This window comes from Cervus canadensis, chromosome 22 (genome assembly GCF_019320065.1).
Source record: "Cervus canadensis isolate Bull #8, Minnesota chromosome 22, ASM1932006v1, whole genome shotgun sequence".
Classification (NCBI taxonomy): Eukaryota; Metazoa; Chordata; class Mammalia; order Artiodactyla; family Cervidae; genus Cervus; species Cervus canadensis.
Genome location: NC_057407.1, coordinates 46,788,285 through 46,810,042, shown reverse-complemented (window position 1 = coordinate 46,810,042; position 21,758 = coordinate 46,788,285). Strand labels below are relative to the sequence as shown.

At 51.3% G+C, this 21,758-nt stretch overlaps 1 protein-coding gene and 1 long non-coding RNA gene across 7 annotated transcripts; one reads left to right on the top strand and one right to left on the bottom strand.

The window, feature by feature from the left end:
- Positions 1 to 248: 248 nt before the first annotated feature.
- CSRNP1 (cysteine and serine rich nuclear protein 1) lies at positions 249 to 13,643 on the bottom strand. 5 transcript variants are annotated; one of them, XM_043442336.1, is made up of 5 exons: positions 13,511 to 13,643; positions 5,719 to 5,966; positions 3,291 to 3,550; positions 2,475 to 2,789; positions 249 to 2,380 (listed from the first exon to the last, which is right to left on the bottom strand). In XM_043442336.1, exons 2-5 carry the CDS (start codon positions 5,927 to 5,929, stop codon positions 1,400 to 1,402), a joined length of 1,767 nt encoding a protein of 588 aa, XP_043298271.1. In that variant the 5' UTR covers positions 5,930 to 5,966; positions 13,511 to 13,643; the 3' UTR covers positions 249 to 1,399. The 5 variants fall into 5 exon arrangements, with proteins under 5 accessions (XP_043298271.1, XP_043298268.1, XP_043298270.1 ...); XM_043442333.1 differs by having other exon boundaries at positions 13,565 to 13,637; XM_043442335.1 differs by lacking the exon at positions 13,511 to 13,643 and adding an exon at positions 12,361 to 12,560 and having other exon boundaries at positions 5,719 to 5,962.
- On the top strand, positions 12,680 to 21,707 carry LOC122424503. 2 transcript variants are annotated; one of them, XR_006264452.1, is made up of 5 exons: positions 12,680 to 12,858; positions 15,186 to 15,273; positions 18,470 to 18,539; positions 18,664 to 20,447; positions 21,273 to 21,707. It is a non-coding gene; the product is annotated as an uncharacterized LOC122424503 (long non-coding RNA). The 2 variants fall into 2 exon arrangements; XR_006264451.1 differs by having other exon boundaries at positions 18,664 to 21,707.
- Positions 21,708 to 21,758: the final 51 nt, after the last annotated feature.

Here is a 21,758-nt window from a genome sequence, read left to right as displayed (position 1 = left end):
GCTGCTCCCCACCACCACCCAGGTGACCCGTCAGATGGCTTCATCTGCCTGGCCAGCCTCTTCTGGCTGGCTTCCCGCCCCTGAGTTGACTGGCTGGCCTGCAAAGAGGTCCTGTGTGTCCCCCATGTCTATCCCTGATGCAGCCTCAGTGTCCATACTGCCCTGCAGCGTCTGTCTCCCCTTCCCTCTCCCACCTCACCACCTCCTGAGGTGTACCTGTGCTCCCAGCTCCACAAAGGCAGACCATGCTGTTAAAAATAGAGCCTCTTTATTGGTACCTATAAGCTTAGGTACAAGGTGTTCCCACAAGCTCGCAGGCTGGCAGGGCCTCCTAGGCAGGAGGGCAGGCCCAGAGCCTGGGTTTCTTGGCACAGACACAGAGAAAAATGAATAAATTATAGTTCTAATACTTGGGGACAATACAGAAATTATGATGCAAAATCCAACATCAGCAAACAAAGGGCCTGAAAGCCATAACGAGCCCCCCTCGCCCCTGGCCAACTGGCCTTTGGGTGCAGGCAGGTGGACCAGGCTGGAGTGCAGTGCCCAGAAAGCCCTGAGTGGTCCAGGGCCTACTGTGGGCCCTGTGGCAGCCCCTTACCCTCTCTGGGCCTCCTGCTTCCCCCTCCTACATTTACGGCCTTGGAATAAAAGCTGCGGCCTTTGGCGGGGAGGAGGGGGAGAGATGGGGCAGAGGACAGGAAGGAGAGGGGGATGTGTGGAGCAGAAGAGGGTTTTGGTCACGGTTGGTCAGCCCAGCCCAGCCCCGGCCCCTGCCCCTACTTGCTCAGCCATCCAGAGCAGGGCCGCTGCCACGTTAGACAGAGGGCTCAAACCCACACCTGGTCTACACCAGAGCCCCAGCAAAGGCAAGGCTGCAGGACTATCAGGCAGACGGACTTGGGGGATGAGGCGGGGAGGGGCCTGTGCCCCACCCCCGACCCCAGCACTGCTCGCCAGCCACCTAGTCTCCAAATAAATTATGGGAAATAAATTACAGTCTTCACAGTCCAGAGGATCCAGTCACCCATGAGTCTCAGGGTGGCAGAAGAAACCCTAAGAGGTGGCTGATTTCAGCCTCGTGTGGGCTTAGGAACATCAAACAAGGTGGAAAAAGTCTGCAAAGCTCCAGGGAAGCCACATGTCTTCCCACTCCTGGCATGCGCCACGGATGTGGAAGAGAAGGTGTGGGCATAGGGGGACCGGGCAACTGAAAAGGGAAGTGCCCCCCACCCCCCCTTCAGCATAGAAAGTTACAAAAATAAATAAATCAATCCAGAGTGTCGAATGAAAATTAGTAGGAGTGCCCACCATTACATATAGACAGACCTTGGGGAGCCCCCAAATTACAACAAAGCAGCAACAGGGTTCTTGGGGCCGGGAAAAGGCACCCTGACCCTCACACAGGCACAGGCTCCACCAGCGATGCCGGGGTGGTGTCCTCAAACAACTGGCCATCCACAAAGGGAGCCAGGGCCTCGGCAGCGGGCTCAGTCAAGCCCATGATGGACTCCAGGAAGCAAGCGCTGGCGTCCGCAGGGGGAGAGAAGGCAGGCAAGGTGAAGTGGGGCGCCTCGAGGTGGTCCAGGCTGTCAGACACCTTCCGGGAGGTGTAGTGGGGCCCCAGACTGTAGTCTGGCAGGGCCTGGAGCAGCTCAAAGGAGTCGCAGGAGGACAAGCTGAGGTCCGCTGAGCTGCTCTGGCCGGCGTCTGTGCTGGCTGGCACCAAGGGGCCAGGGAGGCTGCCCTCGCCCAAGCCTTCAAGGCCGCTATTGAGGAAGCAGCTGGCATCCAGGTTGGCGTTTTCATCCAGGATGCCTGACGTGAGGCTGGAACTGGAATAGCTGTGGGTCCAGCTGGCCAGGCCAGTGAGGTCACCAGTACCAAAGATGTCAGCTGGGTGGAAGCAGCTGAGATTGTCCAGGCCGCCCACACCCCCATCCTCCTCCTCTTCCTCCTGTCCACCTAGTTCAGAGTCACTGAAGCTCAGGATACGAGCCAGGCCATCATCATCCATGCCAGGCTGGAAGCCAGGGCTGGGCAGGGTCAGGTGGGCAGGGCCATCCGGGGCCTCGCTGGTGCCTGAGGCTGTGGACGAATCAGTCATGTCGCTGCTGCAGCTGTTGTCTCCCAGTTCGCTGCTCACGGGGGGCTTGGCTAGGGGGAACGCAGAGGCCAGGACCTGCTCGCTGGGGCTGGGAGCGCCACCCTGGGCGGGGGCCTCCAGCTCCCCAAGGCTCTCGGCCCCCTGCTCCAGCTGCAGGCGGGTGAGCGTGTGAATGAAATGGGTCTGAACTCGAGCCTGATTAAATTCCACACGGCCCTTCGGATTCTCACAACCCTCCCTGCAGCAACCACAGGGGAACGCCGTGTGATCCATCTGTAAAGAAAACAAGGTGCCAGTGAGGATCCGGTGGAGCCCGGAGAAGTCCCTGACCCAGGCTTGCCTTCCCAGTCCCGCCGAGCCCCAGTACCTGGCACTTGATGCCTGCCAGGCTGCAGCTGCAGGTCTCAGGATCACAGACCCTGTCACAGTGACAGCCGCAGTCCTCCCGGGACTGGCGCAGGGCCTGCAGCTCTCGCTTCTCCTCGCGATCGATCCTCCGCACACCTGAGGCCCGCAGCAGAGCCCGTCGCTTCCGGGCTGGGAAGGGCTGGAGGAAGGTCATTTCCTCCAACCGGCCGCCTGCCATGGCCACTGCCAAGTCCTCCTCCACAGAGGCATCATCGATAGCATCCACGGTAAGCGGCAGGCCAGCCTCCGTCTTGGGCACCCCAGTCTCCGAAAGCTGTGTCCAGGGAAATGAGGAGGGATGTGAGAGGCTGACATGGATCACGGTCTTAACCCCCACAGCATCGGTCACTTAATAAATGCCCCCGAGTGTTTACCCTGGGCTGAGCATTGTGGATGCCATAGTGAATGGGACAGCCAAGAACACACCCTCAGGGCACTCAGAAAGCGGTTTCCTATTTGCATCATTCCCCACTTCATGGACAAACCCCTTCCCTGAGACAGACAGATACACTGACACCCCTATGTCCCATCTACTCCCCCTCCCCAGTAAGGTCAGGCAGACTTAGGTACCATGCCCCCTGGCCCTGCAATAGGAGCCCTTCTATGCCCATCTGCCTACAGAAAATTCAGCAGTAGGCTCTCATCAAACCAGTCAGCCCCATGGGCCTCCCAAATACACAAGCAGCAAGGTGGCAAGCACCATGACCCTTATTCCCCCCAAGGCTAGGACCTGAGCGCAGCCCGAGGGCGAGGGCCATGGAGAGGGTCTCCCCACCTTCCATCTCAGCGCCTCCAGCTTCTCCTCCTTCAAGCGTAGGCGCAGCTTCTCTTGCCGTGCCCGGGCTTGCTCCTGGGTAAACTCGGCCAGGGAGAAGCGGCGGCAGGCACTGTGGCGGGAGGCCATACCCAGGGTGCAGCCGCCACGGCTGGGCACGCTGGTGAAGCCCTGGCACCGCGGGAAGTAGAAGACGGTGATGCCATCGAAGGCCACTCGGCCTCGGCGCTTCCGGGGAGCCCGCTTCAGAATGGACAGGGCTGGAAGACAGGCAGGGGAGGGGCAGGCGTTAGTTCTCCGTGAAGCAGGGCCTGACCCCTGGGAAGTGATGCTGAACCATCTCTGCTCACAACCCTCCCACCCCACCCAGAAGAGAAACGGATCTGAGTTTAGGAGCCAGCCTGGCTGACACTGGCGCTGGTAAAAGTCCAACATCACCCCGTGTCGACACTGGCTCATTGTTACTTACTGGTCCAAACGAGAGCATGTGTTAAGATTAAACATCTTTCCCACCGTTAGAAGCCACTTACAGGTCCCCTTCATCGTTTTCTAAAATTCTTTTTTTGGGGGGTGTGGGGGTTGCTGTGCTGCAAGGCATGTAGGATCTTAGTTTCAGACCAGGAACTGAACGTGTGCCCCTGCAGTGGAAGCTATTTTTACCACTGGACCACCATGTAAGTCCTTCTATAGTTCTTAAAAGTATTGATTTCTAAGAGCTTTGTATATATATTAGATGTTAATCACCAGTCTAACCTATCTGTACAAATACTTTAGTTCTTTATTTTTGCTTGTGGGGTTTTACAAAATAATTTCTAAGGTTTATGAAATCAAAAGTATATTGAGCTTTTCCCTTATCACTTCTGCATTTTGCAACAAGCTTAGGAAGGTCTACTACCCTTTATAAGTTATTAAGTAGGTCAATTACTAACCTATGTATTGGCATATTCAATACATATACTTGTATACTACTGATTTTATTAGTTTGGACCATAAGAAGTTACCATAAAATAATCAAACCTTGGCGATGCTGTATGTTTAGACTTAATATATTAATATCAATATTAATTTTGTACCCAGCTACCTGAGAGAATTCCCTCCTAATAGGTTTTCTATATACCTATTCTTGAATTTGTCATGTAGTCGACTACCTGCAAATCATGGCAGTTTTGCCTGTTCTAATTAAGTGTATTTAATTCTCATTTTCTTTGCTAACTGAATTGGCCAGCACTTCCTGAATGATGTTAACAAACAGTGGTGACAGACAGTGCCCCCAGCTTGTTCCTGACTGGGACTGGAAACAGTCCCAGTGTTTCCTCATCAATCCTAATACCAGGTTTTGAAACATGTATTTTTTATCATTTAGGGTATGATATTTACTTATTCTTATCACACTAAGGGTCTTATCTAGAAGGAATATTGTTGTTGTAGCTGCTGTTCAGTCACTAAGCCGTGTCCAGTTCTTTGCAATTCCACGGACTGCAATACGCCAAGCTTCCCTGTCCCTCACTGTCTCCTGGAGTTTGCTCAAATTCATGTCCACTGAGTCAGTGATGCTATCTAACCATCTCATCCTCTGCTGTCTTCTTCTCCTTTTGCCAGAAGGAATATTACATGTTATCAAACAGCAGCTCTCATATTTTTCCTCCTCTGACATAGTCATCTGGTAAATTTATATGATTAGATTTTACAGTATTAAACCATCCTTGTACTTCTACAGTAAACCCATAGTAGTTTAGTCAGTTAATGTACTGTTAGATTGTATCTGCTAAAAATTATACTTTTTCATGTATAATGTACAGCTCTGCATATAGTCCATAAATAGTCTGTGGTATTAAGACATCATGGTGGGGATGTTCAGAGAAAAAAATGTCTCCATGTGCTCCTCGGTGTTGAGAGGGTGCAATAATGAAAAATAAGGTGGAGAAACACTCTAGGGCCTCTTTGTCAAGTTTGAAATCAGAATCATGTAAACTTAAAAAACTAACTGGGGGAAAAAAACCTTTTCACTGCATTCAAGCAAAGTCAAACAGCATTTTGCTGGGTGAAGGACCGGCCTGACAGGCCCCACAGCACAGAAGCATGATGGGGTGTGGGACTTGGGCAGGGCAGCTGGTAGAGGACAGGGAGCCAGCTGGGAGAAACGAAACTGGAACTGAGGGGCAGAGCTGGGCGGGAAGGCCCCGGGGCCACCGAGGAGCCCTGCCCTGAACACGATGACTCCAAGCTGGAGAGTCCCAAGGTCAAAGGTGAGTGCAGCTGGAGCCGGCATTCCCAAGTGACCTCTGCAGGACAGGAAGTGGACGAGCTGGGGAGCAAAGCCGGGAAGCTGAAGCCGGCGGGGGGCGGGGGGACTTCATCAGGGCCCCCCAGTTTCATCTGGAGGAAGGAAAGAGGGGTGCGATGGGGTTCCCAGGGCAGAGAGACTCACGAGTGAAACTTCGGGGGCCACAGAAGTCATGGTCAGGCAAGGGCAGCTGATCCCAGGGGCTCTCCTCATCCGAGTCCCAGGCCGGGGAGCCCGAGGAGCTGGGGGAGCAGGAGGGAGAGCGCTGGCCCGAGGAGGACAAGGAGGAGGACGAGCAGAGGGAGGACGAGTCCTCATCCAGCTGGTCAAACTTCCGCTTCAGCAGCCCGGTCATGGTGGCGAGGGTGCTCTGGGGCCCGGGCACAGCCTGCCTGGAATGAGAACGGGAGAGCTCTGGGTGGCAGGCCTGAGGGCAGGAGGTGGGCACCCAGCCCTGGTCATCGCCTCTCCCACCACCCCCCCAGCCAAGGATGCTCAGGCCCTCCCCCAAGGAGCTCTACCTGCCGGGGCCAGGACTCCTGGAGGGTGCTTTGCGCTGGATGGAGCCCTGAGGTTCAAACCCTCACCCTGGCGCTTGCAGACTTGCACCACCTCTGCCCCAAAGTTTCCCCCTTCATTACCTACTGTAACCCACCTACACACACGCACACACCAGACCAACAGATGGGCCGACAGACCTCAGCCTGGCCTCGCTCATTCCCCTGCAGGAATCCCGGGGGCTGACTCACTGGCTGGGTGATTCACACGGCTGCATCTGTGCGCCTTTGTGTGTGTGCGGCCGGGTGCATGCCGACAGCCTGCACGGCCCTCGTACAGTGGCTGCTTCCTCCTCCTCCCTCCCAGCACACCCACAGACACGCCGCCCTGCACACACTGGTGACAGGCCCTCGCTCAGGGCCAGGCCGACCAGGGCACTCCAGGGAACGGGCTGGCTTGGACACCACCCCTGATTTCCAACACACAACTTTCCCATGATGGAGCTGCTCAGACTTTCCCTTAGAAACCCCCGCCCACAGGAGAAGTCCCCTGCCTCCAGGCCTGACTGTGGGACCAGAGCCACCTGGGCTTCAGGGCTCTTTAATATCTCCTGTTTGATCTTCAAAATTCACCTTCATCTTGCCTTCCGCTCCAATTTCTAACCTTGTTTGAATTAACTTTCAAGGGAAAGTATGCTCTCCCCTTAAAAAACAAAAACCCTCTTGGAGTGCCACTGACCGGCCACGCTGAGGTTCCACGCTCCTCCTGTCTGCGGTCGGGTGACCTAGAGCGCCCGGGACACACCGCTTGCTATGTCTCCCCTTTAAGGGTCCCAGCCCTCCTCAGTAGAGCAACCAGAGGTTCTCACAGCCTGGCTGGCCTCACCCGAGGGAAGGGGACTTGGGGTTCCTCCTCCTAACAGCCTCTTCCACTGTTCGGAGAATCCCCAAAGGACTCGGTCCTTAGGGCTGAGCCCAGCTAGCTGAGCTCTCAGGGCCGGGCCCCAGGAGGTCACCAGGAGGAAGGGGAAACGGTGCGGAGGCCCCAGAGCTGGGGAGCCCCTCCCCCACTGCCATCACAGGAAATGAGAGTGAACAGGAAAAGCCAACCAGAGGCTGGCAATCTCCCCTGCTCAGGTGTCCTTTCGAAACACCCCTTGGCCTAGCCTCCCACGAAGTCCCTGGATCCCAGACTTAGGCAGTGTGCTGTCAACCAACTTACTGGGTAAAATTCATCCCAGGGACAGCTTCTCCCCACGGGCACCAGAGCAGCAAGAGAAGCTCCGAGACTTGCCAACCCTCCAACAATGCTGAGCCCAGGGGAAGAGGACGCACAGGTGTTTCCGGGGGCTTCTCAGCAGATAGTTTCTCAGGCTTGGCACCCCCCACCTCTCCCAGGGTCAAACCACAAACAAAAACAACCCAGCTCTCAGCTGACCTGAAGAGTCTCCCAGGAGATGGGGGAACTCATGGCCCAGAGGTAGATGCATGCACACACACACACACACACACACACACACACACACGCTCGTGCACGCGCAGAGCCCAGAGGCACCCAGACACAGAAACACACACGACAAACCATGCCCAAGGATCTTGTCCTTACCACAATCCCACTGTGAGATCCCATCTCTTCCCCAACTCCAGATGCTGCCTATAGGGTGCTGAATGCCTTCCTAGTCACACACCTAAGCCGAAGACTCCCTCAAACCAAACGCTCACTTGGTCTCTGCCTGGCCATCCCTTAGAAACATAAAATTCTGCAGGCCCCATATCGAACCCCTTGTCTCTGTTCCCCACCTCCCCATGCCATCTGTTCCTCTTCCTGTGTTCCCTATCTTAGTAACAGCACTGCCACCCACCCAGTCACTCAAGCCAGAAACCTGCAGTCATCCCCAGCTCCTTCCTGCCGCCCTCCATCCACATCCAGTCACCCAGTCCTGGAAGTACACATGAGCTCATTCGATCCACACAAGGCCAGGCACCGACATGGCAGGGATCACAGAGGCTGCCCAGCAGTGTGAAGAGAACCTTGGCTCCAGAACCACACTGCTCACACCTGAACCCTGGCGTGGCTATCAGTTGGCTGGGTGATGTTGGGCAAGTTCCTTAACTTCTCTGGGTTTTCAATTTGTCACACAACCGAATAGGGTTGGGAGGTTTACGTGAATCAATCCATGTCAGGTTCTTAGAACAGTGGTAAATGCTTGCTGAATGTGTCATTCTACACCGAGGGGGGGAAAAAAAAAAAAAAGAACGAGCTCCTGGATACACACGACACAGATGGTTCTCACTGATAGCATGGTGAGTGACAGAAGCCAGACACAAGATTACATGTGAATGAAGTTGAAGAAAAGGCAAACCCAATCAGTGATGATGCAAGTCAGAATCGTGATTACCCAGGGGGTGGAAAAGGGCATGTACTGGAGACAGCCATGAGGGAATTTTCCCAGGGGCGGGTGGGGGTAGTAGTGTCTGGAAATGTTCTGTGTTGTCTGGGTGGCGGTTCCATGGGTGTCTAAAACATCTCACTGCACACTTAAGATCCATCTGCTTTGTGCATTTTACACACGTCACCTTCCATTCTGAAAGTCTATTACCCTTACATCTCTGTCCCACTGACACTGTCCACGTCTCCCGCTCTCTCCTCGCAGTCACTCTTTACCCTGGAGCTAGAATGATCTTATTAAACCAAGTGTCTGCCCACCATCTCCATGCAGAGAATCATTCCCTAAGGGGCGTCCCTTAGGATCAAGTCCACAGTTTGAAGAGGCTGAAGCATGCCTAGCCCCCAGACTCATCATGCAAGACTCTTCCCACCCTCCTCACTTTATACTCCAGCTGAACTTGCAGTTGCCCCAACAGGCATGACCTTCTCACTCCTGGCCTTCGCACAAGTTGGAACCCAGCCTCACTCCCCTTAAGAAGTCATCTCCCAGAGGGCCTCCCTGACACCGTTCCTCCTCCCCACTGCATGCCTCTCTGGGCCTCCGTGAGCCACGGGATTCCCCCATCACAGCCCTCATGGCTCCTTCCCGTGACCACCTCACTGCTCATCTCCCTCGTGCCGGGCTGAAGGCCTCTCTGCTGGCCGGCACTGTGCCTGTGCCTGGAATAGAGTCTGGCACAGAGAAGGCTCCTGAGGACCATCGGAGATAGGCAGGCTGGCGCTGCAGGTCAGGCATACACAGAGGGACGATTTAGGCTCATGAGGTTTCTGGGGGCCACTGGTAGTGTGCCCTCCTCCTGCTCGGGTCACAGTTGGGATCACAGCTGGTTGGGGCAGGGATGAGGGCAGGGATGAGGGCGGACCTGCCCATCCCCCAACCTGTGCCTGAGGGTTTGAGCAAGAATAGCACCCAGGAGGGGGTAGCTCCGAGGGCAGGAAAAGGAAGCTCAAGTGCCAACACAGGCATCTCAGGAGGTTCCCCAATAGTAAACAAGTAGAAGGAGTGTTAGGGAAGCCCGTTCAAGCCAGACACCCTGGCTCTGTCTCAGGGATGTCTACAGAATGGGAGTTTAAGGGGAGAGGGTTGTAAACTCCAGGGTGGCAGACGGGGACACAGGGGAGCCATGGCCGTGGTGCACCTCCTAGTGAGGAGCGCCGAGGGAAATCTGCAGACCTGGAAATGGGGAATCATGTCCTCCCTGACCCGGGGTGGCGAGGAGGAGCCCCTGGATGTTGTGCTCGGCTGCCCCACTTGGGAATCCAGAGGCTGAGAGAGGCAGAGGCAGATGAGACCAAAAGACTCAGCCAGAGACAAGGAGAGGCCAAGTCAGAAAAGGAATGAAAGATAGTGGAAGAGTCCAAGAAAAGTGTCAGACAGTGAGTCAGAGGGTGGGGGAGGGGCCCTCCACAGCTACCCAGGAATCAAGATCCCTACCGACCGTGGCACTGTTCCCAGGGTGAGCACAGCTCCCTCCGAGGGTCCTGGAGGAAGGAAAAGCAATTCCCAGGAGCGGGCCCAGACAGAAATACCACACCCCCGAGGAGCCCCGGAGACAGGCCCTGAATCAAAGAGAACCAGGCTTCTTCCGGGATCTGCCTGGGCCCTGAGAATCAGGCCCTCCCTGCCTGTCACCACTCAGAGGAGCTGACAGTCCAGGATGGGGGGGGGGGGGTGCCTCCCCACTCCTTGCCGCAATTATCTACACACTCAGGCCACATTGTGTGAACCGAGGGAAGGCCACCTCACCCTGGATACCAACCAAACAAAGGCTGTGTAAGGCACGGGAATCCCCAGGCCTCTGAAAGGTCACACCAACTCCTCTTCAACCTCAGCAGTCCCAATGCCCCAGTCCCAGGTCAGAGCTGGTATTGGAAAAGGGGCACCTTCAGCTGCCTCCACCCTCTTGTCAGGAATCTGAAGAATGTGTCTTTTAACCTCAGAGCCCCAGGCCTTGGCCAGGCCAGACCCAGCTCTCCCCAATACCTGGGGTCACATGACCCCAGGCCCCCAGGAACTACTTCCTGGGAGAAGGGGAGGACACCTTTAAGCACCTCAGACCCCATGGGTATCAGCTAGAAGAACAGCCACAGCAGCTCAGAAGGGGCAAGCAGAAGGCCCTGGCACATCCCCACCCCTACCAAGCCTTCCCCCAGGGGGAGGGGACAGTTCCTCAGCCTTGGCCTCCAGGGCTTGGCACTGGGGAGGCGCCAAATGTTTGCTGGCTACATGAAGCAACTGCTCCTGCAGAAGGGAAATTGCACCTGACAGAGACTGCTTCCTCCCCCTAAGCAAGGCCCCCTTCACTGCCATTCATTCATTCATTTCTTGCAACAAATATTTATTGGGTGCCTATGACATGCCAAGCACTGTGTCACGCGCTGGGAATACAGGGAGCAAGACACAGACAATACTGCCCCCCCGGAAGCTTTGAGTTTATAGGGAATAGAATAATGAGTTATGAACCCTGTTGAGTGCTGGAATGGAGGGCGGGAAGGGGTACAGCTGGGAGTGAAGACAGGTCTCTTGCAGAAAAGGGTGCGATGGGGTAAAAGTTCCAGAGGGGGGGAGGGACACAGGAACCCTGAGGGACTTGAGGAGCAAGAGGCAGAGAGATGGGGGGGTGGGGAAGGGGCTGCCTGGGAGGGGACTTTGGGAGCCAGGGCTGACAGGCAGGCTTTAGCCTAAGGGCACAGGAAGCCACTGAAGGGCTGAAGTAGGGAGTGACAATACCAGATTTGCATTTTAAAAAGATGGCTCAGCACGGGCCGGGAGGGGGTGGGACAGGAGGGGGTGTGACGGGTTGGACGGAGCTGCCGGAGGTGGGTGAGAGATGACATGCCAGAGGCTTAGGAGAAAGGGGAAGGGAACCTGGTGACTTCTGGAGGTGGGGACCAAAAAAGGCAGTGATGTTGAGGATTTGGGGGGTAAGTGATGAGTTCTGCTCGAGAGGGCTGTGAGACATCTGAGTGGAGGAGTCGGGTGGAACAGTGGAGCCAGGGAAGGACCCCTCTTGTGTCAGGAGTGTGGGCTGTGTGTGTGACTGCGCTGGGGAGCCGGAGTGACTAAGTGTGTGACGGCTGCCGTGGTGTGGGCATCTCAACAGTGTCCTGCCAGTGGAAGGGCCCCCGGGGAGGGGAAACTGAGGACGGGGAGGAAGTAGGTGCTGGGGAGGGAGACTTGCGTGGGAGAAGCCTACGTGTGCCAGAGGGTGCCCGCGGCTAGCTGCGCCCGTGACTCACAGCGGTGGCCTCTGCGTGTGACGGTGACTGACAAACAGGTGAGCGTACGACACAATCCCTCCTCCTCCCCCTCCCCCCCGCCGGGGTCCGTGACTCACGGAGCCTCACTCCTCGGTCATCCCTCCAACTCCCTGACCGGCGCCGGGCACTCGCCGCGGCCCTGGCACCCGCCCCCGGGGGGAGCCCGAGGAGGAAGGCGACAAATGTCACCTGCTCCGGCCACGCGAGGAACTTATGAAAAGTTCTCAGGCAACTGGGTCAAAAGGGAACTCACCCGCAGACGCGCGCCCGCCGCCACCCCGCCACCCGCGCGCAACCCCGGCTCGGCCGCCACCCGCCCGGCGGTCGGGGCGCCGGGACCTCCCGGGGTCCCGGCGATGGGGCGGGGGGAGGGCAGCGGAAAACCTCCGACTGTCGTCTCCCGGGCTCCGGGCTCCGGACTCCGGCCGCGGCGCGCCGTCCGAGACCGGGCTGTCCCTGCCCCGGTGCCCTCTCAAAGTAGCGAGGAAGAAACGTCAGGGGCTGGGGAGCAGCGCCCTCCGTGCGGGACGCCCCCTCCCCAAAGTCCCGTCCCACCGGCCCAGAGCCCCCGGTGCTGACCTGAGGTCCGGACGCTGGGCAAGGGCAAAGCCGCGACCCACGTCCTGGTCGGGAACGCCCCCTGCGCCGCGACCCCGCGCTCGCTCGCTTTCTCGCTAGCTCGCTCGGCGGACAGCACTCGGCCCAGCTGCCCCTCGCTCTGCGCGTCCGGCAGCGGCGGCGGCGGCGGGAGACTGGCTGAGCCCGACCCCGCCCGCCGCTCCGCCCTCCTCGTCAGTGGAAAACTCCGGGACTCACGGCGCTGACGCACGCCGGGCCTCCCGCCCGCCGCCCCGCCCCGCCCCGCCCGGAGGCCCCGCCCCGCCCGGAGGCCCCGCCCCTCCCCGCTCCAGCCCGAGCAGGCGCAGCGGTCGCCGGCCTCCCTGCGGACTCTGACCCCGCGACGGCGCCGCGGCCGCTTTCGGCCCCCAGCCCCCTCCGCTGCCCTCCTCCGGGCCCTCTCCCGCAAAGGTTCCGAGAGTCGCCCGACGCTCCCGCCAGCGGAGCAGGATCGGGAAGGTCCGTACCTTTCCCTGCGGCCCCCGTTTACAGATCGGTAGACTGAGGCCCAGAACGGCGCGTAGCGTCTGTCAGGCCGCCGGGCGGTGCCAGAGTCCAGGCCCCCTACACGCCCAGACCCCAACCTCGCCCGAGGCAGTTTACTGTAATCCCGTCAAAAGTTCCTTCCTCACCCTCCGTCCTACCACCTCCCCCTACCCCCGCTCCCCGCAGATCCGCCTGGAAAGTATAATCTGGAGAAGAACCAGAGGTGGGTGAGGTAGATGAGTAGAGATAATGGGGTGGGGGAGAAGGTCATCCTTGGTCCTGACCTTCACCTCTGCTCAGGAGCCGGAGACTCTGCAGAAGCCCTGAGTTAGGGGTTTCTGGAACCAGCCTACACTATCCCCACCGCTACCTGATCCCTTTCTTGAAAAAAAGGAAAAAAAAAAACAACTCTGGTTTCTTCTGAGCCAGACCCTGGCCACTTAAAATGGCCCACTGCCTGCTCTGCTCCCGCCAAGGCCTTTCCTGACTCGGGGCCAACTCTCGCAGTATTAGTGCGCCGGGGAAAGTGTGTGCATGCCCGGGCAGCGCGTTCTGGGCCAGAAGGCCAACCGCTGTGGTCAGACCCTACCCACCACGCGTGCCCTGAGCGCCTCTCCCCTCGCACCTTTGCTGCAGGTGTTGTTCTCGCCTGGAACGCCTTCCGGCCCTCGCTGCTTACCAGAATCCCATCTCCTTTAAGGTCTCTCAGCTCGCACTGCCTCCTCCAGGGAGCCTTCTGTGGGAGCCTGGCCCTCCCCCTCCCAGTCCGCTCCCGCTGCATTCTGGGTTCTTCTCTGACTGTCCTAGATGAATGCTGTCTGGGACTAGCCCGGCCCTCAGGATTCCTTTCTACCTAACTGCAGGTGGGGGGTGGGGGCGACCTGTCCTGCCTGCATGGCATCTGAGGTAGAGGTGATGGTAGGGCCTCTGTAGCCACAGATGTGAATGTAGAGGGGGTCAGGAGGGGTCTGCCCGCCCTTTACCTTGCCAAGAAAGAATGGAGTTTGGGGGAAGCTGCGGCCCGTTCTTCCTGGATGCCTTGAATGTGCCTACCTGGGGGGCTTGCGAGGGGGAAACGTCTGGATGGCTGGAGCCCACCCTCCAGTGACTTCCCAGCGCCTTCTGGATGAAGTCTTAACTCCGCGGGGCCTACAGAGCTGGAATAAGCAGGCCTTTGCCCCACCTTTGCAGCCTCACCTCTTTCTCTTCAAACTCCCATCCCCCACTCCCTTCCCTGCGCCTCCATTTTCATGTCTTTAATGTGTGTTGGTCTGTCTATTTGTAACATCGGTACAACCGCACAGTAGCTTTAATTTACACACGCGGTGTTCTGTTCTATACCTTCTTAAATTCCTTCTGCCCTTACCCCTGCACTCCCAACCCACGCCCTTGGTAACTGCACTCCAGCCCTGATTGCCAGTAGTCAGTTCTTGGGGTGTGTCCTGCTCATCCTGATTTAAACTTTCAAAGATGCTAATCTCCAGCCTGGTTTGCACCCAGTTAGATATATGGCTTCTTTATGCATTTCCATGTGAGTTGTCTGTGAGCACTGGGAGGGCAGGGACCATATCTGACTAGCCTTTCTGCTTGTGCTCCTTAAGAACAAAAAATGTATTAAATAAATTGTCTATGGGGTAAATGTCTATCAAGAGCTGGGGCTCAAGGAGAGGTCAAGGCTGGAAGTGGGGATGGAAGACACCTGGTAAGTTGAAGCTCTGGGTGTGGCTGAGACAGCCCTGGAAGGAGTTGATAAGCTACAGAGCTGAGCGTCCTTTGCTGGAGGTGACTCAGCCCTTAGGGCTACTAGGCAAGGTGGCTACCCACCCACTCCCACCCCCCTCAAATATTTAGCTGCACTGTCTCCTAAGTCTGCTAGGTTGTAGACCTTGCTGGTCCCAAGGAATCATTTCTTCCAGGAGTTCTTTTCTGTGTGTGTCTATCTGTCTCTATCTCAAGTCTTCCAGTTTGTAAAGTGGGGGCATTAGACCTGAGAACGCCATCACCTTCAACATTCCTTGAGTTAGTTTCTAGAAGATGCTGCCTGCTGATCAGAGAACTGGGCAGGGTTGAGCCCTAGAGTTAATGAGGGTCTCTGGCTGTCTCAGTTGCATCTGCTGGGCTGTGTATGAGGGAAACCAGACAGAACAGAGACCAGGGCAGGGAGTTGGCAAGGGCTGGAGTCAGGGCTTAGAGCAGGGAGCCCAATGGTTGATAGGATTTGGGAGGCAGGAAGAGAAGGAAAAAATATGGGAAAATATAGGAGAATAAAACGAATCAAATAAGTGATGTGTTTTCTCTAGAAAAGCATCTCCCTGTCCTGGGATGGGCTCACCAGATGTTCCCCAGATGTTTGCTGATGATGAGAAACATCTTCCTCTGGGATCACAAGTAAGTTCTTCCTGTTGGTAGGGAAATGAAGGGTCTGTTCCAAGGCAAGGAGGGTGGGGTCTGGAGCAGCATCCATTTGTGACTGTGGCACATGCATAGGCAGAAACACACCCACACATCCCTCAGGGAATTTCTGAATACTTAGGGGAGTCCCACGAGTTTCTCAAACAGTCAGCATCCACAGACCACCCAATTTTAGGTAAATAAGAAACAACCTCATCTTAAATAAATATTTTTTAAAATAAAAAATTGATTCATTTCCATCGAAAAGACGAAGATTAAAAGGATAATGTTTGGGGGCATTCCCTGTCCCCCTTCTGATGTCTATGTTAGAAGCTTTCTGTGTCCTTTTTCACTGTAATAAAACTTCTGCCACACAAAAGCTCTGAGTGATCAAGCTTTGTCCCTGATCCTGAAGCTAAATCTTCTTCTTTGTAGACCACGAATCTGACATCATTCACCATAAGCTATCAACAGCTTTGTTAAGTTTTAATAATATCATGAAAGTGTTAGTGGCTCAAAAAAAAACAACAATTTTTTTGAAGTATCACATGTGGGAAGATTGAGATTTCACCAGATTTGCCATACCTCGTTGGTGTGACAGTGAATTGATACAATCAGTTTGGAAAATAATTTGGCAATACCTACTAAGACTAAACTATATGATCTTGTAATTCTACTGCTCCATATATTCCCAAGAGAAAAAAGCACTTCTGTCCACTGAAAGACACAAGAGTGTTACAGCAGCTTTATCCATAACAGCTTGAAACTGGAAACAACACAAATGTCCAGTAGGTGAGTGAAAACAATTACAATTTCTCATACAAGGGAATAATACACAGCAATGAATCAAACAATGGCCTCATATAATGATAGGGATGAATCTTAAAAACAGTATGTCGAGTAAAAGAAAGCAAGTACAAAGAAGAATAATTATGATGCCATTTATTTATGTGAAGTTAAGAACCAGGCAGAATTACCTTCTGGAGTAACTGGCTAAAGGTGTGACTCCCAGGCCAGCAGCCAGCAGCATCATCTGAGAACTTGTTAAGAATGCAGATTCTTGGGTCCTCCCCAGACCCACTGCATCAGAAACTTGGGCAGTCGGGACCCAGCAACCTATGTTCTAATTAGCCCTCCATTGATTCTGAGGCACATCAAAGATTGAGACCCACTGAGCTAAGGTTGTAGAAAGTGAAACCCAGGAAAGGGGACTGTCTTCAAGCACATTTCTCCAACATTCTTGCTTATTTAAACAGGAAGACTTTTTAATTTAGATCTGTGGATTGAAAATCTGAGCAGTTGAGTTCTGGGTCAAAGGATTTTGACAGATGCTGCCAAATCGCCCTCCCCAAAGTTGCACCAATTTTACTCTCAACCAATAGTATTTGAGCATGCCTGTTTCCCAACACCCTCCCTGGCACTGAGTGTTATCAAACTTATTGATCTCTGCCAATCTGATGAGAGAAACTACGAAGAGATCTTACTGTTTTAATTGCACTGCTCTAATTATGAGTGAAATTGAGGTTCTTATAAGCCATTTGTGTTTCCCTCTAAATCACAGGTTTATATTCTTTACTTGTGGTGTTGTTTTATGTCTTTGAGGATTAGGGAAAGAAGCCCTTCTGTCACACATGTGGCACTTAATCCTGGTTTGCTTTTTACCTGGGTTGACAGTATATTTTATCATACGGAAGTTTTACATTTTTATGTTGTCGCATTTCTTAAATATTTACTTTAGGCATCCTGGTGTTTGTGTATTGCATTTCCTATCATAATATTACAGATAAATTCACCTATTTTTTTCTCTAGAGTCTTATGATCTTATTTTTAATTTATAAATCCTTTATCTTTTTGGAATTTATTTTGATTTAAGGAATTGTATAGGGTTTCCATTTTCTTTTTTCCCCCAATTGATAAATTTTCCTACTACCTTTTTCTTTTAATATAAATGTCACCTTAAACAGAAATTGAATTCTCATATGTTCTGGAATCAGTTTCTGGTTCTCTACTCTGGTCCACTGGGTTGTCTATTTCATCTTTGGGTACCAAATTGCTTTACAAATTACAATTTCATAATATGTTTTATCATGTGATAGATGTAGCCCCATCATATTACATTTCTTTTTCAGGGCTTTCCAGGCTCCTTATTTAATTCCTCATTTGAGTTTCATATCATTTCTGGACAAGCTCGCCCCTAAAAAAAGTCCTATATTTTAGTTAGAATCACATTGAATTGATACATTAATTGAACACTGACATTTTTATAACATTGGGTTTTGCTATTCAAAAGCTCAGTATAGAATGTTCCCTGCAAGATAGTCATAAAAGGCCTTTATATGTCTTTTAAATATTGTTCTGAATATTTTATCTTCTTGATTGCCATTGTAACTATAATTTCTACTATATTTTCTGGTAAATTGTATTTTTTTTATGTATGTAAAGAAAGGCTACTGAGTTTTATATATTAACCTTTGTAAACTGCTATCATCCTGAATTCTCTAGTCTAAAATAGTAGTACCTTTTTCAGTCATATCATCTATATGTAATTTAGCTTTTCGGTTATGGTTTTATTTTTTTGTTTGGCCACATCATGTGACTTGTGGGATCTTACCTCCCTGAGGAATTGAACCCAGGCGCAGCAGTGAAATTGTGGAGTCCTAACCACTGAACCACCAGGGAATTCCCAAGGTTTTGTTTGTTTTAAGCAGGAATTGATGTGGGACATTTTTCAAATGCCTTTTTTGGCATGTATTGAGATGTTATGCAGTTTTCCTCTGATGTATTTTTTTTTTTCATAATAGTGGTTAACACTTAATAGCCAGTTGCTTTTATTATTGTTATCATTTTATTTATTTTTGGCTATGCTGGGTCTTTGTTGCTACACAGGCTTTTCTCTAGTTGCAGCAAGTGGGGCTACTCTCTAGTTGTGGTATGTGGGCTTCTCATTGTGGTGGCTTCTCCCTTAGCTGAGCACCAGCTCTAGGGCACTCAGGCTTCAGTAGCTGTGGCTCCCTGGGCTCTAGTGCACAAGCTCGTCATTGTGGTGCATGGGGTCTGTTGCTCTGCAGCATGTGAGATCTTTCCAGATTAGAGTCTGAACCTGTGTCTCCTGCATTGGCGGGTGGATTCTTTACCAATGAGCCACCAGGCAAGCCCATTCTTTGGTCTGTTAATATGGTCAATTTTATTACAGACTCCCTAATATTGAACCACCTGCACTACTAGAATGAACTTACTTGGATACAATGGATGATTCTTTGAAGGTATTGTTAATTTATATTTGCTAGTATTTTATTTGAGGTTTTTGTACCTCGTGTTCTATCATATTTAATTACTAGTTACTATTCAGATTCCTCACATTTCTCTTTATCTTTTGTTTCTTACTAGGTCATGAGCTGATGAAGTCGATTAAAATGTACTTGTGTCTTATCCAAATTTGTTTGCATTTGCTGTATGTATATTGTTATTCTCAACTCATATCCTATTCTTGATTTTGAAGCTGTGCTATTTGGTGCCTAGAGATTTCAAAAAACTAGATTCTTAATGTCTCTCATGTTTAACTTCCTTTTCTCTAAATTAGCAATTTTGTTTTGAATCTGACCTTGACTGATGGTAACCGTTCCTCTGGAGGAAGAAATGGCAACCCACTCCAGTATTCTTGCCTGGGAAGTCCCATGGACAGAGGAGTCAGGCAGGTTGCAGTCCATGGGGTTGCAAAGAGTCAGACATGACTGAGCAACTGAGCACATATGCATGATGGTCATGCTGTAGTCTCAGCTCAGTATTTTCTTGTATACCTTGGTTTATATTTTAACTTTTCTGAGTTACTTTGGTAAAGATGTATCTCTTCTATATCACATACTATAGAACACTGTTTTATGATCTGATGAGAGAATCTTTTTAAGGATGGGTTTATCCTTATTTACATTTCTTGATATAACATGTATCATGCTTACTTATGTCATCTTATCTTCTGCTGTGTTTCCTATTTTAATGCTTCCTCTGTTTTCTATGTTTTACATGTGTATTTTTTTTGTTTTCTTTGATGTGTGTGTGTGTGTGTGTGTGTGTGTGTGTGTGTGTGTGTGAGCACACATGTGTTTGTATTTTGGTCTGATGATTTGAAGGTTTATAGTCTGTTTTTAATTTTTCCACTGCTTGTCTTTATATTGATTTATTTCTCTGCCAAGAGAAGAAAACCTTTAAATGTAGGGAAAGAGTCATATTCTCAAAGGGCTGAGGCTTGCCACCATAGTTCTGTCTTCGAATTCTTGATATCCCCAGAAACAAACAAAAAACAAAACAAAATTCTTAACATTCTCAACATGAAAAATGGTGATAAGTCTCGCCCTGAAACCAAAGGTTCAGGATAATCAAAATCTGAATGTGCCACTGAGATGCTTCTTGAGTGAACCAGCCACCTACAGCAAAGAGCTATCGGCGCCACAAAGGGATGCTGTATCTCATCTCTTATTTCAAAACCTCATGTGAATATCTTACCCTCAACAGCCAGCATACTTAGTTCAACAGTGTCTTTTACTTTCTGTCCATGTCTCCGCAGTCTTCTGAAAAGGCATAGTTGGAGAGGCATGAATGGAGGGCATTGACTCTTCTTGCTATTTGTTTCTGCACATATCGAGATCAGGAGCCAGATTGTTGCCTGACAGCTGGTCTTTGTGAATATAGTCGTGTGTGGTTGGTGTTCAGATGCAAGTTGTGTGTGTGTTTTCTTTTAAATCTCATCAGTTAGCGTACCAAGAGATAATGGCACACTCAAAACAGTATCATTTTAGGGAAGCTTATTTACAAAGGGACTACTTACAAGCATGTGGGTGTAGGAGCACCCCAAGGGATGGTGCAGTAACCTGGATGAGCAGCAGCAGAGCTGTTACTACCAGTAAGTCTGAAGGTGGGCTCCAGGGGGTTACTATAAGGGAGAGAACTGGGTAGGCTGGCTGCCGTGGGAAGACCAGTGGCCCCCCACTAGAGGATACATCCAACCCACAGAGACTCACAGGCAGGAAACCAAAGGACTAAATGCCTTGATCTCTTTCTCTTCCCTCTCCTTTCTCTGCTGGGCCTCACCGTGGCTGAACCCAACTGGAAGCCAGAAGCTTAGTCATTTAATCTTGCAAAGGAATTCAGTGAGAAATAGAACAAAAAGTCAGCAGGTACATTTCCCTCCTGTGTTTTTGGAAGATATCTGGCCAGCCTGACACATTAGTAGTGCACCCAATAGGAATGCTTTCAATGATCAATAATCCACTACCATTTACTTGTGTACTGTAATGGGAAGGTTGGAAGGTGGTAGCCACTGACATAATGTCAGTACTGGTGTCTCTAGAATTCTCTCAGCTTTTACCTTAAGCTGGTTGCTTCATATTTGCAAGGCAGCTGCCCAAGCATCATGACCATGGTTAAGTTAGGAAGAAAGGGGGAGGCGGGGGATACCAGCATGTTTATCCATTTTCTGAAAAAACAAAACCAAAACTTTTAATAGAAATACCCTCAGTAGACTTGTCATCATATTTCATTGACTAGAACCGGATCTCATGTAACAGCAAGGGAGATTGGGAGAGTGGAAAATGGGCTGGTCATGGTTGATTTAGACCACTTGTAATTAATTGCCTGAGATTGGAGACCTTGGTGCATGGATCAAAATCAGGAATCTGTTATTAGGAAAGAAGGGATGGAATAAATTTCTGGATCAACAATGAACAAGGCTTGCCACAAGTGGTTTGTATTCAACAATAAAGCCCATTGTTTGCTAGCACTCACTCCGGACAGCCATTGCTCTTTCACACTATGTGCCATTGATTTTATGTGACATCCAAAAATGTTGTTTGATCAAGTAATTTTGCCAGGAGCTTGCTCTGCTTTTCCTCAGTAGCCTACGACTCAGTTTACAAGTCATGGCTTGAATTGTGTTCATTTTCACTGTAAGGTAGACAACTTTAATGATGCCTCTCTGGGTTTGATCTTTTCTCTGTCTTTAGTGACAAAATGTATCCTGACTACACTGGACATTTACCCATATTACGGAGACTTGATTGGTTTTCTATCTAGCTTACAGGATCTGATGTGAAGAGGATGCAAAAAGTCTCAGTGGGCTTCCTGCCACTATTTGACAAAGTTTCATAAGAGATGATGCCTCTGGGACTAAAGGAGATGATTACCAACTAACAAAATTCCATTTTCAGGTATTTGTTACCATATCTGAGTCACACTTTTTCTTTTTTTTCTGTTTGTATAAAATTATCCCATCCTACACACTCATTTGCCCTGGTATATGTGGTCATAATTTATACTGCAGTATTTTTGTTGCTATTTTCTATACTATTTTTATGCTTTAGTGAACCTCCTTTAAACTACTGATCCATTTTTATGATTTGGTGATATACTATCATATAATAGTGACAATAAAATGGAAATATAACACATGAAAACAATCACGTGTAAAAGGTGTGGAAAATCTTTTAACC

Excerpts from the sequence above, each read along its gene's own strand:
- CSRNP1 (XM_043442331.1), bottom strand. Across the intron at positions 3,551-5,718 it reads TGGCCCCCGAAGTTTCACTC|CCCTGTCCATTCTGAAGCGG; the intron begins GTGAGTCTCTCT and ends CCTGTCTTCCAG. Across the intron at positions 2,381-2,474 it reads TGGCAGGCATCAAGTGCCAG|ATGGATCACACGGCGTTCCC; the intron begins GTACTGGGGCTC and ends TTTTCTTTACAG.